The sequence below is a fragment of the Oncorhynchus masou genome, chromosome 3, assembly GCF_036934945.1.
Source record: "Oncorhynchus masou masou isolate Uvic2021 chromosome 3, UVic_Omas_1.1, whole genome shotgun sequence".
Taxonomy (NCBI): Eukaryota; Metazoa; Chordata; class Actinopteri; order Salmoniformes; family Salmonidae; genus Oncorhynchus; species Oncorhynchus masou.
Genome location: NC_088214.1, coordinates 44,497,042 through 44,512,337, shown reverse-complemented (window position 1 = coordinate 44,512,337; position 15,296 = coordinate 44,497,042). Strand labels below are relative to the sequence as shown.

The 15,296-nt window shown below is 42.4% G+C and overlaps 1 protein-coding gene across 1 annotated transcript in view; it reads left to right on the top strand.

The window, feature by feature from the left end:
- The first annotated feature begins 2,419 nt into the window (after positions 1-2,419).
- Positions 2,420-15,296, top strand: part of LOC135517810 (anoctamin-8-like) — a 34,576-nt gene continuing 21,699 nt past the window's right edge. The window contains 3 exon segments of the mRNA XM_064942431.1: positions 2,420-2,703; positions 8,100-8,210; positions 9,605-9,737. Coding sequence (XP_064798503.1) covers positions 2,625-2,703; positions 8,100-8,210; positions 9,605-9,737 — 323 coding nt within the window. The 5' untranslated portion in view covers positions 2,420-2,624.

The window sequence follows — 15,296 nt, the reverse complement described above, 5'->3', positions numbered from 1 at the left end:
TGACAAGTAACAGGGTCATTTTCCTCCTTGCGTCTCATGTTGGCTTATTCTCTGTTTCAAGCTTCTCGTTGTCTTTCCCTGGTACAAGTTGTCACACAGGGTGTAAATCAAACGTCTTGTGTTACATGTGATCTTTAACATGTGATCACGCCTTTAACACTGTATCCAGACCTCGGGTGTCAGAACTGAGACTTTTCCGGTTCTGTTGCACTGAGCACAATTGCCATAAGGGTAGTTTACATCTCTCGGTGGAGTAAGGACGGTTTGTTTAGAGCCCATGTTGAAGCTGGCTCTGACTAGTCTACTGCGAAGATTGGAGCCCCGTTTGTAGACAATTAAAGGGGGGTTCCTTGAATTCCTGGCCGAGCTCTGGGTCTGAGGTGAGCATATGCCAGTGCTTCATTACTATGTTTTTAATCAAACAGGTTTTGGGGATGAATGTAGATATGCAAGTAGTAGAACTCCTTAGAAGTTTTAACACATTTCTTTAGTATATCCTGGCCAGGTTTAGAGAGCGCAATTCGGTACGCATCTTCCGCACAATGGGTGGAGTAACCCCTGTCCAGAAAACGTTTGTTTCACATTGACAGCGTTATCAATCAAGTCCTTTGTCGAATGACACACAAGTCTGAGCCTATAGAACTGGCTCTTTGGTAACCCTCTTTCAAGGGCACTAAAATGAGCGCTACCTTGCTAGGAGAAAAGTGTAACTGCCAGTCTCTTTCTGATATAGAGTGGCGATAAAGTTCCCAATTAGCAACCTCTATCCACATATTCAAGAAATGGACCCGCTTGTGGTCATATTCAATAGAGAACTTCAGGTCAGAGTTCATGCTGTTCAAAAAGGAAGTGAATTCATGGAGTTCTTGTTCGGTGCCAATCCACACAGAGAGAATATCATCAATATACCTGAATCATTTGAGGATCATGGAGAAGTAAGGGATCCTGGTCTCATCACAGATAAACTTCTGCTCAAAATAGCACACATATAACACATAATTAGGGGCCAAGGTGGAGCCCATAGCATTTCCACTAACTTGAAGGAAAAAGTGTTTTTCAACGGCAAAGTAGTTGAGCTTGAGAGCTTGAGAAGCCAATTCACAGATCTGAGGAAGGGTACCAAAACATTTCTGCAGCATTGAAGGTCCCCAAGAACACTGTGGCCTCCATCATTCTTAAATGGAAGAAGTTTGGAACCACCAAGACTCTTCCTAGAGCTGGCCGCCCAGCCAAACTGAGCAATGGGGGAGAAGGGCCTTGGTCAGGGAACAGTGGGGAGGTTTTTCAGCGGCAGGGACTGGGATACTAGTCAGGATAGAGGGAAAGATAAACGGACTAAAGTACAGAGAGATCCTTGATTTAAAACCTGCTTCGGAGCGTTCAGGACCTCAGACTGGGGGCGAAGGTTCACCTTTGACCCTAAGCACAGAGCCAACAACGCAGGGGTGGTTTCGGGACAAGTCTCTGAATGTCCTTGAGTGGCCCAGTGAGAGCCTGGACTTGAAACCGATCAAACATCTTTGGATAGATCTGAAAATAGCTGTGCAGCGACGCTCCCCATCCAAAGATCTGCAGAGAAAAATGGGATAAGCTCCCCAAATACAGGTGTGCCAAGCTTGTAGCGTCACACCCAAGAGGACTTGAGGCTGTAACTGCTGTCAAAGGTGCTTCAAGAAAGTACTGAGTAAAGGGTCTGAATACTTATGTAAATGTGATATTTCCGGGGTGGGGGGGGGGGGTTATACATTTGCAAAAATGTCTAAAAACCTGCTTTTCCTTCGTCATTGTGAGGTATTGTGTGTAGATTGGTGAGTGGAAAAAACGATTTAATCCATTTTAGAATAAGACTGTAAAGTAACAATGTGGAAAAAGTCAATGGGTCGGAATACTTTCCTGAATGCACTGTACATACAGAATATTCAATAATAGCAAATTGTCTGTGATGCATGAATCAAATACCTGAATGTAGGCTACAACACAGATAAAACTCCACAGTGCTTCCAGGATTGTTTTGTCTGATTAACCTTTTATGTTATGTCTAGCCTACATGATGGATGGAGTCGCAATATAAGATGCCCTTTTTTATAGCCCTTTCATGTCACTAAACCACCTCACATAATGTTTTACTCCACTCCAATGGAAGGCAGCAGATATTGATATATTTGTTATCACTGCATCATTGACGACAGATATTGCAAAGCAAGAAGAGATCCACCTTTGCTGTAGCTCTACCATCAGTTGTCTTCTAGCCCGAGGTCCGGCGCGCTATCGACTGTGCCGCAAAAACATGCTCATGCGGCAGGGTCGATTTACGCGCTTATAAACCCAGGATCGTTACACTATATTGGACGGGACTTCGTGTCGACCTCCTAACTCCTTATTCACTGCTCATTCAAGGAAGACTGGCGTGTGCAGTCCATCATCAGGTAGGGTAGGCGGGTATCCCCAAATTTGTTCATACATGGAACATCATCTTCCATAGTTGCAGTGCTGTCTTTCCAGCACAGGACCTGCACTTGACAGTGAATTCATGCACCATACTTATGACGTGAGCGTGCGGCACCTAATATCGCCGCGTCTGTAAACACAACTGCACCGCAGTCAGCGACAGTACAGGGGAGAGGATGGAGAAGACCGTGCCCAACGAAGAAGACAAGATAACTAAGCAAGAGCAAATATCTTCAATGTCGTCAGGTGTACTGGGTAAGTGTCTTGAGGAACGCAGCATTTTGTCGTCGTGACAGGGTGCGTAAATTCGAGATCGATGGTTACAGAGAGGATTATTATCAATGATAATATTTGTGGCGGTAAACTATGATGCCGTATTCTCATACATTCACGAAACATGCAATTGACCCCAGCCTTCGAGGTTAATCCTATAGTTTAGCCTTCACCTTTCATATTTCATGCCACATGCTTTATTGATTTGGTAGTGCATCGTGACCTATAACATTGTGCGTATTCCAATGAGAATGAGAAGGGCCAAGTTACGGCTGTGCTGGCTTTTGTACAACCGCATTTCCATTCATTATATTGTTTTAATGTAGCCTTTGTATTTTGATAAATATTAGATGTTAATTATTTATTTCAGTGGTCTAGATGTCAAAGTGGTAAAGTAATTGTCCAGTAAAAATCTCACTTTTAAAAGTTAATATTCTGTTAAATCATACACAAATAATGTTGTTGACTAATCCCATACTCTTATTTGTGGCCAAAGCATAAATGTGAGGGGAAAAACACAACAGACTGTTTAAAAATGCTTGATATTTCCTCACAAACGATGACGTCATCCTCCTAAGGAGCTGGCCAATCAGCGCACTAATTGCATGAATATTTTTAATGACCGGTATATGCCCACACCATTCTGTTGTTGGAGTATGCCCACACCATTCTAACACAGAAAAAATAGAAGGAAAAACTATTTCACACATATTGTAATTAATTATAGGTCATATTTCATAGAAATCTGGAAACACTGGACAGTTCCTTTAAACAGAAACTGTAAGATTAAAAACTAAATATTTAATGTTGGATTTTAGTAGCCTACAGTGGTTATTTTATTACAACTTTTTTCTTCTGAATAACTGCATTGTGCATAACATTAAGCAACCACACACACACACACGTCTTCCTAGTCCACATTTTTGTAGGCCTATACTTAAAGCTGCAATATCCAGGACAGAGTTTGGGGAACACTGTTGTACACTATACTTGCTTGTTTTGTCACATAAACTGAAATTAGGAAAACTATTAGAATTTTAGCAACCAGGAAATTACATAGCGATTCCTGCATAGTGCATCTTTAACGTTTACATTAAACTGAAACAACCGAACACACAGCCTACTCTGCATGTGTTTACTGTGGCGGCAGGTAGCCTACTGGTTAGCTAGGCTACCTGCCGAGCTGACAAGGTAAAAATCTGTGGTTCTGCCCCTGAGCAAGGCAGTTTAACCCACTGTTCCCCAGGCACCAAAGACGGTGTTGGTTGATTAAGGCAGCCCCCCGCACCTCTCTGATTCAGAGGGGTTGGATTAAATGCAGAAGACATTTCAGTTGAATACATTCAGTTGGACAACTGACTAGGTATCCCCCTTACCCCATTCCCCTCTACCAGTGAACATGCTTAGCCTACTTTGCATGTGTTTACTCTACCAGTGAACACACACAGCCTAATCTTCAAGTGTTTACAGTACCAGTGAACATATAGTCAGGACACAATTGGTGACATATCATGAAGATGTCAAGGCGAGAACATCACAGACACATTTTACTGCACTTCCTTTTGTTTAGCATATTCTGTCACAACTATGTGGTGGAGGTGAGAGCTGACTGACTGGTATTTCTTGCAATGGTTGAAGAAAGACCTCAGAGAGCAGCAGAGGAAAACAGTATGGCATAGGATTTGGCCTTTCTGTGAATTTGGAGATGGAGGTCGATAGATAAGAATCCAATCATCTGTAATCGAAGATATTATATTATTGAAGTGTTCTGCTGCCAATGCCTAGCTGTCACTGTTATCTAGCAATGTGGGGGAAGCCTATGAGCAATGAGGTAATTGAAAATAATTACTGGGGTGATGAGGGTTAATGAGGTGATGCTCAGAGCTTGTATTCATAAAGCATCTCGGAGTAGGATCACTGATCTAGGATATGTATAGGGGCCCAATGCGCTATTGGATGTATTCTCCATTCAGTACACACACACACACACACACACACACACACACACACACACACACACACACACACACACACACACACACACACACACACACACACACACACACACACACACACACACACACACACACACACACACACACACACACACACACACACACACACACACACACACACACACACACACACACAATTATCAAATGTTGGTCTTCAAATTAAAGCTTTGGTTAGGAAAATAACACCATAGTAAAGGCAGTAGGTACTAGGGCTGACCCCATTTAGTCGACTGATCAATTGTTTGGTCGATAGGCTGTTGGTCGACCAAGATTTCTTTAGTCGAGCAGTAGCAAAAAAAAAAAAAAAAAAACATGGTGTACAAGAGATTTGTCTAATTCGCACCTGGACTAATCCATTGAGGAGGCCGTGGGGATGGCACAGTCCATTACTAAGACATGTGCAACTGACATTGTATATGGTTATATTACATAAGAACAATGGTGCAACACTAATAAAAATAAAATATATATATTTTACCTTTATTTAACTAGGCAAGTCAGTTAAAGAACAAATTCTTATTTTCAATGACGGCCTACGAACAGTGAGTTAACTGCCTGTTCATGGGCAGAACGACAGATTTGTACCTTGTCAGCTTGTGGATTTGAACTTGCAACCTTTCGGTTTCTAGTCCAATGCTCTAACCACTTGGCTCCCCTATAACAAATTCACTTTCTCCCGGGTTGGATATCGGTCGCTGTCCGCAGTTCTGAAACATCAGTGCGCAGTTGAATTGGCGCCTTTTCCTAGAACATGTTGCTATGTGCATAATAGCAACGTTGACCTGCATATACTGTTGAGAACAATGCAGCGGAGGCAGCAGCGGAGTTAGGAGACGAGAAAACAGCACTTGTCTTCATTGTCTAAGAAAAGTGAGAGGAGAGAGGAAACGCCAACTTAATTAGATGTATAATCAATGCCTAACTGTTAAATGTGTCTGGCTTAATAAATCATACATATATATCTACAGAAATAAGACAGGTCCTGCTTCTGATTGAGTGTTTGTTTAATAGCCTACTGATTCCGTGAGCACCAAGACTCACGCACCCACAACATGTCAGATAAACAATTTCACAAATGTGTCTGTTTTTAATATTTGACATGCTGTAATAAAGGCTTTACATGTTTTTTTCGTTAGAACAGCCTCTCTGGTATTACTTATCATTTATTTAGTGTTGTTTACACTCTTCCAAATAGTCAGAAAAAGTATTTTTATAATAATAACATTACTTTTTCTTGATCTCCTTCTTATTGTTGTTACTACTATTATGACTGTCATTATAATAATAAGTCATGTCATTATCATTAGGCTTAGTATAGGCCAAAGAGCGCATCGTGTTTAGTCTTTGTATCGTAACTTACTTACGCCTATATTTCAATACTTATATAGTCTACTGTGTCAATCAGTCATTCCTTCATTCGTGTCATCACACACCATAAGAGTCATTCCATATTTGAAATGAAATCAAGCAGTTTAGTTTGAATAATTTGCGTAAATAATAAATAAACCGTTCAATTTCGGAAATTGCATTCAACTGTTTTTAGGTTTTGCTGTAATAAAGGTTTAAAAAAAACATTTTGTAAAAACATTACAACAGATTCTCTGGTGGCTTATCATATTTATAGTGTTGTTTACATTGGCCCAGCGTCTCCCGGGTTCGGGGAGGGTTTGGCCGGAAGGGATGTTCTTGTCCCATCGCGCTCTATCGACTCCGGTGGCAGGCCGTGCGCAATGCACGCTGACACGGTAGCAAGGTATATGGTCGACCAATTTTTTTTTAAGTTGGGGACAGCCTTGTAGGTACAATCACAAAGTTACGTTGTCTATATTTGCTGTTTTACGTGCTGCTACTATACTGAACAAAAATATAAACGCAACATGCAACAATTTACAGGTCATATGAGGAAATCAGTAAATTAAAATAAATTCATTAGGTCCTACCTAATCTACAGATTTCTCATGACTGGGAATACAGATATGCATCTGTTAGTCACAGATACCATAAAAAAAACATGGTCTGCGGTTGTGAGGCCGGTTGGATGTACTGCCAACTTCTCTAAAACTATGTTTGAGGCGACTTATGGTAGAGAAATTAACATTAAATTCTCTGGCAACAGCTGTGGTGGACATTCCTGCAGTCAGCATGCCAATTGCACACCCCCTCAAAACTTGAGACATCTGTGGCATTGTGTTGTGTGACCAATCTGGGCATTTTACAGTGGCCTTTTATTGTCCCCAGCGCAAGCTGCACCTGTGTAATGCTCATGCTGTTTAATCAGCTTCTTGATATGCCACACCTGTCAGGTGGATGGATTATCTTGGCAAAGGAGAAATGCTCAATAACTAGGAAGTAAACAAATTTGTGCTCAACATTTGAGAGAAATAAGCTTTTTGTGCATATGGAACATTTCTGTGATCCTTTATTTCAGCTCATGAAACATGGGACCAACACTTTACATGTTGCGTTTATATTTTTGTTCAGTGTAGTGTAGCTATTAGTCCCTTAACAGTCCCAGCACTAGAAGTCCCGGGTATGGAGCTGTCATTGGTTTAAACATTGTAACTTGGCAGTGAAGATAAAAGTATAAGATGTGGTTGTGCAAAAAAGGGGAAGGATCGAGTACTGCATGTTGTTCAGAACACAAGCCCTTACAGTGGTGCCCTGTTAGAGTGACAAGATGCATTTTACTGCACAAGCTATACACAAGGCTCACCCACTGCAGCCCAGTAGTGTTTGTGGGTGTCTGTATACGTGTGAGAGAGAACAGGAGAGAGGGAGGAAGGTTAGAGGACTACTTCTCATGCCAGTAGTAGGTGACATATGAGTGAGATCCCACTTCAGTGGGTAAATGCACTGACAGGAGCATTCCAGATTCTCATTGTTATCCTGTCCTTTGACCTGATTAAGTTGGAGCCTGTGGTGTGTACCTCCCACGCGGTGGTTGGTTTTCAAGAGCAGTTTTCAAAAGCTACCCTACAAGTACTGCAGCTTAGTGGAGTAAACACTTGTTTGGTGTTTATGTAATGGTGAGCCTCGTGTTCTGTTGCGCAGGAAGCTACTTGAATCGCCCAAGCCCTGTGCAAATGTAGTAAAATGTCATTTCTGATTCTTTCACGATTTGGGATGATCTGTGCGCATTTCAAATTGTCTGAGGAGAGAAAGGAGTAACAAACTGCTTTGGCCTTGTTGACTAGTAGAAAAGTGGCAAAGCTGGCCGTGAGAATTTGACACTTTGGCAGAATCCTCCGTCTCTCCTTCTGTCACCCCACTACACGGCACTGATGAGAACTGTTCTTACCCTCCATCTGTCTATGCATCCCCCCTTTGCCCTCTCTCTCCTCCCTTCTACCTCTCCCCCTTTAGACAAATTGTTTGGGAAACGCCTCTCGCAGGCCAGACGGTACATCATGTCCCATAAATCCTGGCTGAAAATGGTTCCCACGGAAGACTGTGATATCCTAATGACATTCTCAGGTACACTTAATCGCCACATTCATCTTCTATGGTTCAGTCCCCTCAATCATGATGGGAAATGTAGATGGGAATCTTATTAGCCGTTGTGGGCAATGAGCCAATCACTCGGAGACGTGACATGAAACAGTTCACGGGGAATACTGAATCACATCCATTACCTCAGGGCTGCCCAACCCTCTTCCTGGAGATCTACCTTCCTGTGGTTTTTCAGTCCAACGCTAATTTAACAGACCTGATTCTACTAATTAGCTGCCCAACAAGACCTTAAATAGCTGAATCAGATATGCTAAATTAGGGTTGGACTGAAAACCTACAGGACGGTAGATCTCCAGGAAGAAGGTTGGGCTGAAAACCTACAGGACGGTAGATCTCCAGGAAGAGGGTTAGTCTGAAAACCTACAGGACGGTAGATCTCCAGGAAGAGGGTTGGACTGAAAACCTACAGGACAGTAGATCTCCAGGAAGAGGGTTGGACTGAAAACCTACAGGACAGTAGATCTCCAGGAAGAGGGTTAGTCTGAAAACCTACAGGACGGTAGATCTCCAGGAAGAGGGTTGGACTGAAAACCTACAGGACAGTAGATCTCCAGGAAGAGGGTTAGTCTGAAAACCTACAGGACGGTAGATCTCCAGGAAGAGGGTTGGACTGAAAACCTACAGGACAGTAGATCTCCAGGAAGAGGGTTGGACTGTAAACCTACAAGACAGTAGATCTCCAGGAAGAGGGTTGGACTGAAAACCTACAGGACAGTAGATCTCCAGGAAGAGGGTTGGACTGTAAACCTACAAGACGGTAGATCTCCAATAAGAGGGTTGGACTGAAAACCTACAGGACAGTAGATCTCCAGTAAGAGGGTTGGACTGGACCTACAGGACAGTAGATCTCCAGGAAGATGGTTGTGCAGCCCTGCATTACCTGTATGTTTATTACAAAGTAAGGTACTCTAGGATTCTGCACATGCTGTGGGAATGCATGCTACACATGGATCAATTTCAGTAATCAAAGTCAAACCAAGTTTCCAACATGGATCAAAATTGGATATTAATTATTGCACTTATTCCTGCTAGAAGGGATGACATTAATGCAGTGGTGCCTTGCCCCATACACTCTCAGGTGTTTACCTTATTTGATTGACCTTTCCACGGCTCCGTCCTCCCACGGTTACTGCTGCTACTTCTGCCAAGCTCTGGAGAATGTCGTTTCAACATCCTTATGTGAATACACTCATGAAGTGGCTCCAAGAGTGTCTGATGAATGACAAGAATATAAAGTGTAAAAAAAAAATGGTCACGCAATTGCGACAGGTTCAATATTAATGCATGGAAATGGGCTCCTACATAAAATGAATGCAAAAGCTGATCTAGAAACTGACCATTTCTTTTTTTTTTTGTAGACACCATAGATGACCACACCTTGCTATGGCTGCTGAACCATATCCGACTGGGAATCCCACAAGCTAAAATCCAGATCAGACAGCATCAACACACACAGGGATATGCGTTCTGCATTACAAGCACATTTGAGAAGTAAGATATCCCACTTCTGACCTGACATTTTTGTCAAAAATGAAATGGTTATATGTTAACTATCTGAGCTGACCCTTTTGCACGGTCTCTTTGCACTCTCACAGAACTCTACCCACTCTTGCACACTGACAATCCAAAGCACACACAACATGCACACACATTTATATTGACACACGCATACGCACTCACATACTGTCACATTTCAGACAGATGCAGACCCAGATGCAGACAGTGTCGAAGTAACAAAAGTTTATTACTAGAACAGGGGGCAGGCAAAATGACAGGTCAAGGGCAGACAGAGGTCAGTAATCCAGAGCAGAGTCCATAAGGTATGGAACCTTGGGAGAGGTGAGTGCAGACAGGTGAAAAGCCAGGGTGCTGTAACCTCGGAAAAAGCGGCGATAAAAGTTGGCAAATCCCAGGAAACGTTGCAGTTGCACTCTGGATGTAGGCTGGGGCCAATCCACCACTGCACGCTCCTTCCTGGGATCCATCTGTACACTCCCTGCAGCGATGATGTAACCCAAGAAGGGGATGTTGGAGCGATGGAATTCGCACTTCTCTGCTTTCACAAAAAGCTGGTTCTCCGATTGGCGTTGGAGAACCTGTCGGACGTTGAGCACGTGTTCTTGGGAGGAGCGGGAGAAAACGAGGATGTCGTCGAGGTAGATGAAGACAAACCTGATCAACATGTCACAGAGAACATCATTCACCAGAGCTTGGAACACAGCAAGGACGTTGATAAGGCCAAATGGCATGACCAGATACTCGTAGTGACCACTGGTCGTGTTGAAGGCAGTCTTCCACTCGTCCCCTTCCCGTATCCTCACCAGGTGGTAGGCGTTCGGTAGGTCCAGCCTGGAGAACATGGAGGCCCCCTGGAGCGGCTCGAATGTCGAGGTTGATGAGTGGTAGCGGGTAGCGGTTTTTCAAGTGATGTCGTTGAGGCCCTGGTAGTCGATGCACAGGTGCAGGGTTTTGTCCTTCTTCTCCACAAAGAGGAACCCTGCGCCGGCAGGGGAGGCAGAAAGATGGATGAACTCTGCAGCTAGGGAGTCCTCCATAGCCAGAGAGTACAGTCGTCCCCGGAGCAGAGTGGTGCCTGGGAGAAGGTCGATCCTTACCGAACACCTCCGAGAGGTCCTGGTACTCCGCGGGAATGGCGGAGACGTCCGGGGCAACTTCCGAGCCGCCAGGAAGACGTCCCGTGGGCAGGCTGCGCTGACTTCAGGCAATGAGAGTGGCAGGATGGGCTCCAGACCATGTTGGCACCAGCAGAGGGATTGTGTCGCTGAAGCCAAGAGAATCCCAATACAATGGGATTATGAGGAGACTTAAGCAGAAATTGGATTCTCTCGCTGTGGTTCCCTGACACACGTAGGTTGATGGGGTGGTAATTGTGGGTGACCCGGCCTATAGAGTGCCCGTCCAACGCTCTAATGTCCATGGGAATGGAGAGGGGCTGAGTGGGAATTCCCAGCTCGGACGCCATGGTAGCCTCCACAAAGCTCTCATCGGCCCCAGAGTTGATGAGTACCCGGAGAGATTTGGGCTGGTTCCCCCACAGCAAGATGGCATTAATCAATTTTACAATAAGTCTGTAACTTAACAAAATGTGGGAAAAGTCAAGGGATCTGAATACTTACCGAAGGCCCCTGCTCCCCTATGGGCATGACGCTTCTGAGTGGCAACGAGGACCTGCAGTGTTTAAGCAATGCCACTTTAATAATGTTTACATATCTTACATTATTCATATCACATGTTTATACTGTATTTTATACCATCTACTGCACCTTGACTATGCCGCTCATCCATATACTGCACCTTGACCATCGCTCATCCATATACTTACAGTTGAAGTCAGAAGTTTACATACACTTAGGTTGGAGTCATTAAAACTCATTTTTCAACCACTCCACAAATTTGTTGTTAACAAACTATAGTTTTGGCATGTCCGTTAGGACATCTACTTTGTGCATGACACAAGCAATTTTTCCAACAATTGTTTACAGACAGATTATTCCACTTGTAATTCACTGTATCACAATTCCAGTGGGTCAGAAGTTTACATACACTAAGTTGACTGTGCCTTTAAACAGCTTGGAAAATTCCAGAAAATGATGTCATCGCTTAAGAAGCTTCTGATAGGCTAATTGACATCCTTTGAGTCAATTGGCAGTGTACCTGTGGATGTATTTCAAGGCCTACCTTCAAACTCAGTGCTTCTTTGCTTGACATCATGGGAAAATCTAAAGAAATCAGCCAAGACCTCAGAGAAAATATTGTAGACCTCCACAACTCTGGTTCATCCTTGGGAGCAATTTCCAAATGCCTGAAGGTACCACGTTCATCTGTACAAACAATAGTACGCAAGTATAAACACTATGGGACCACGCAGCCATCATACCGATCAGGAAGGAGACACATTCTGTCTCTTAGAGATGAATGCACTTTGGTGTGAAAAGTGTGAATCAATCCCAGAACAACAGCAAAGGACCTTGTGAAGATGCTGGAGGAAATAGGTACAAGAGTATCTATATCCACAGTAAAACGCGTCCAATATCGATATGACCTGAAAGGCCACTCAGCAAGGAAGAAGCCACTGCTCCAAAACCACCATAAAAAAGCCAGACTACGATTTGCAACTGCACATGGGGACAAAGATTGTACTTTTTGGAGAAATGTCCTCTGGTCTGATGAAACAAAAATAGAACTGTTTGGCCATAATGACCATCGTTATGTTTGGAGGAAAAGGGGGAGGCTTGCAAGCCGAAGAACACCATCTCAACCGTGATGCACGGGGTGGCAGCATCATGTTGTGGGGGTGCTTTGCTGCAGGATGGACTGGTGCACTTCACAAAATAGATGGGGTCATGAGGTAGGAAAATTATGTGGATATATATTGAAGCAATATCTCAAGACATCAATCAAGAAGTTAAAGCTTGGTTGCAAATGGGTGTTCCAAATGGACAATGACCCCAAGCATACTTCCAAAGATGTGGCAAAATGGCTTAAGGACAATAGAGTCAAGGTATTGGAGTGGCCATCACAAAGCCCTGACCTCAATCCTATAGAAAATGTGTGGGCAGAACTGAAAAAGTGTGTGCGAGCAAGGCTTACAAACCTGACTCAGTTATACCTGCTCTGTCTGGAGGAATGGGCCAAAATTCACCCAACTTATTGTGTGAAGCTTGTGGAAGGCTACCTGAAACGTTTGACCCAAGTTAACCAATTTAAAGGCAACGCTACCAAATACTAATTGAGTGTATGTAAACTTCTGACCCACTGGGAATGTGATGAAATAAATAAAAGCTGAAATAAATGATTCTCTCTACTATTATTCTGACATTTCACATTCTTAAAATGATCCTAACTGACCTAAGACAGGGATTTTTTTACTAGAATTTTTACTAGAATTAAATGTCAGGAATTGTGAAAAACTGGCTATTTGGCTAAGGTGTATGTAAACTTCCGACTTCAACTGTATATGTATATATTCTCATTCACCCCTGTGTGTGTATTAGGTAGTTGTTGGGGAATTGTTATATTACTGCACTGTCGGAACTGGAAGCACAAGCATTTCGCTACACTCGCAATAACATCTGCTAACGCTAACCATGTGTATGTGACCAATACCATTTGATTTGATTTGATTTTGTGTCTCCTGCTGAATTGAATGGCGTTTCGCCTCAGAGAATCATCTGGCCCCTGTATCTGTGAGACACGGTGCTGGTCTGCTAACTCACAGGGTCTCTTAGTGAATGGTTCTGAATGCTTTCAGAAGGCACTGTATATTATATATGTGCCCCTATAGACATACTGTATAGTATATATGTGCCCCTATAGACATACTGTATAGTATATATGTGCCCCTATAGACATACTGTATAGTATATATGTGCCCCTATAGACATACTGTGTAGTATATATGTACCCCTATAGACATACTGTATAGTATATATGTACCCCTATAGACATACTGTATAGTATATATGTACCCCTATAGACATACTGTATAGTATATATGTGCCCCTATAGACATACTGTATAGTATATATGTGCCCCTATAGACATACTGTATAGTATATATGTACCCATATAGACATACTGTATAGTATATATGTACCCCTATAGACATACTGTATAGTATATATGTGCCCCTATAGACATACTGTATAGTATATATGTACCCCTATAGACATACTGTATAGTATATATGTGCCCCTATAGACATACTGTATAGTATATATGTAACCCTATAGACATACTGTATAGTATATATGTACCCCTATAGACATACTGTATAGTATATATGTACCCCTATAGACATACTGTATAGTATATATGTACCCCTATAGACATACTGTATAGTATATATGTACCCCTATAGACATACTGTATAGTATATATGTACCACTATAGACATACTGTATAGTATATATGCACCCCTATAGACACACTGTATAGTATATATGTACCCCTATAGACACACTGTATAGTATATATGTACCCCTATAGACACACTGTATAGTATATATGTACCCCTATAGACACACTGTATAGTATATATGTACCCCTATAGACATACTGTATAGTATATATGTACCCCCATAGACATACTGTATAGTATATATGTACCCCTATAGACATAATGTATAGTATATATGTACCCCTATAGACATACTGTATAGTATATATGTGCCCCTATAGACATACTCTATAGTATATATGTACCCCTATCGACATACTGTATAGTATATATGTGCCCCTATAGTCATACTCTATAGTATATATGTACCCCTATAGACATACTGTATAGTATGCCCCTGTGCCCCTATGGACATACTGTATAGTATGCCCCTGTGCCCCTATAGACATACTGTATAGTATGCCCCTGTGCCCCTATGGACATACTGTATAGTATGCCCCTGTGCCCCTATAGACATACTGTATAGTATGCCCCTGTGCCCCTATAGACATACTGTATAGTATGCCCCTGTGCCCCTATAGACATACTATATAGTATGCCCCTGTGCCCCTATAGACATACTGTATAGTATGCCCCTGTGCCCCTATAGACATACTGTATAGTATGCCCCTGTGCCCCTATAGACATACTGTATAGTATATATGTACCCCTATAGACATACTGTATAGTATATATGTACCCCTATAGACATACTGTATAGTATATATGTACCCCTATAGACATACTGTATAGTATATATGTACCCCTATAGGCATACTGTATAGTATATATGTACCCCTATAGACATACTGTATAGTATATATGTACCCCTATAGACATACTGTATAGTATATATGTGCCCCTATAGACATACTGTATAGTATATATGTGCCCCTATAGACATACTGTATAGTATATATGTGCCCCTATAGACATACTGTAAAGTATGCCCCTGTGCCCCTATAGACATACTGTATAGTATATATGTACCCCTATAGACATACTGTATAGTATATATGTACCCCTATAGACATACTGTATAGTATATATGTACCCCTATAGACATACTGTATAGTATGCCCCTGTGCCCC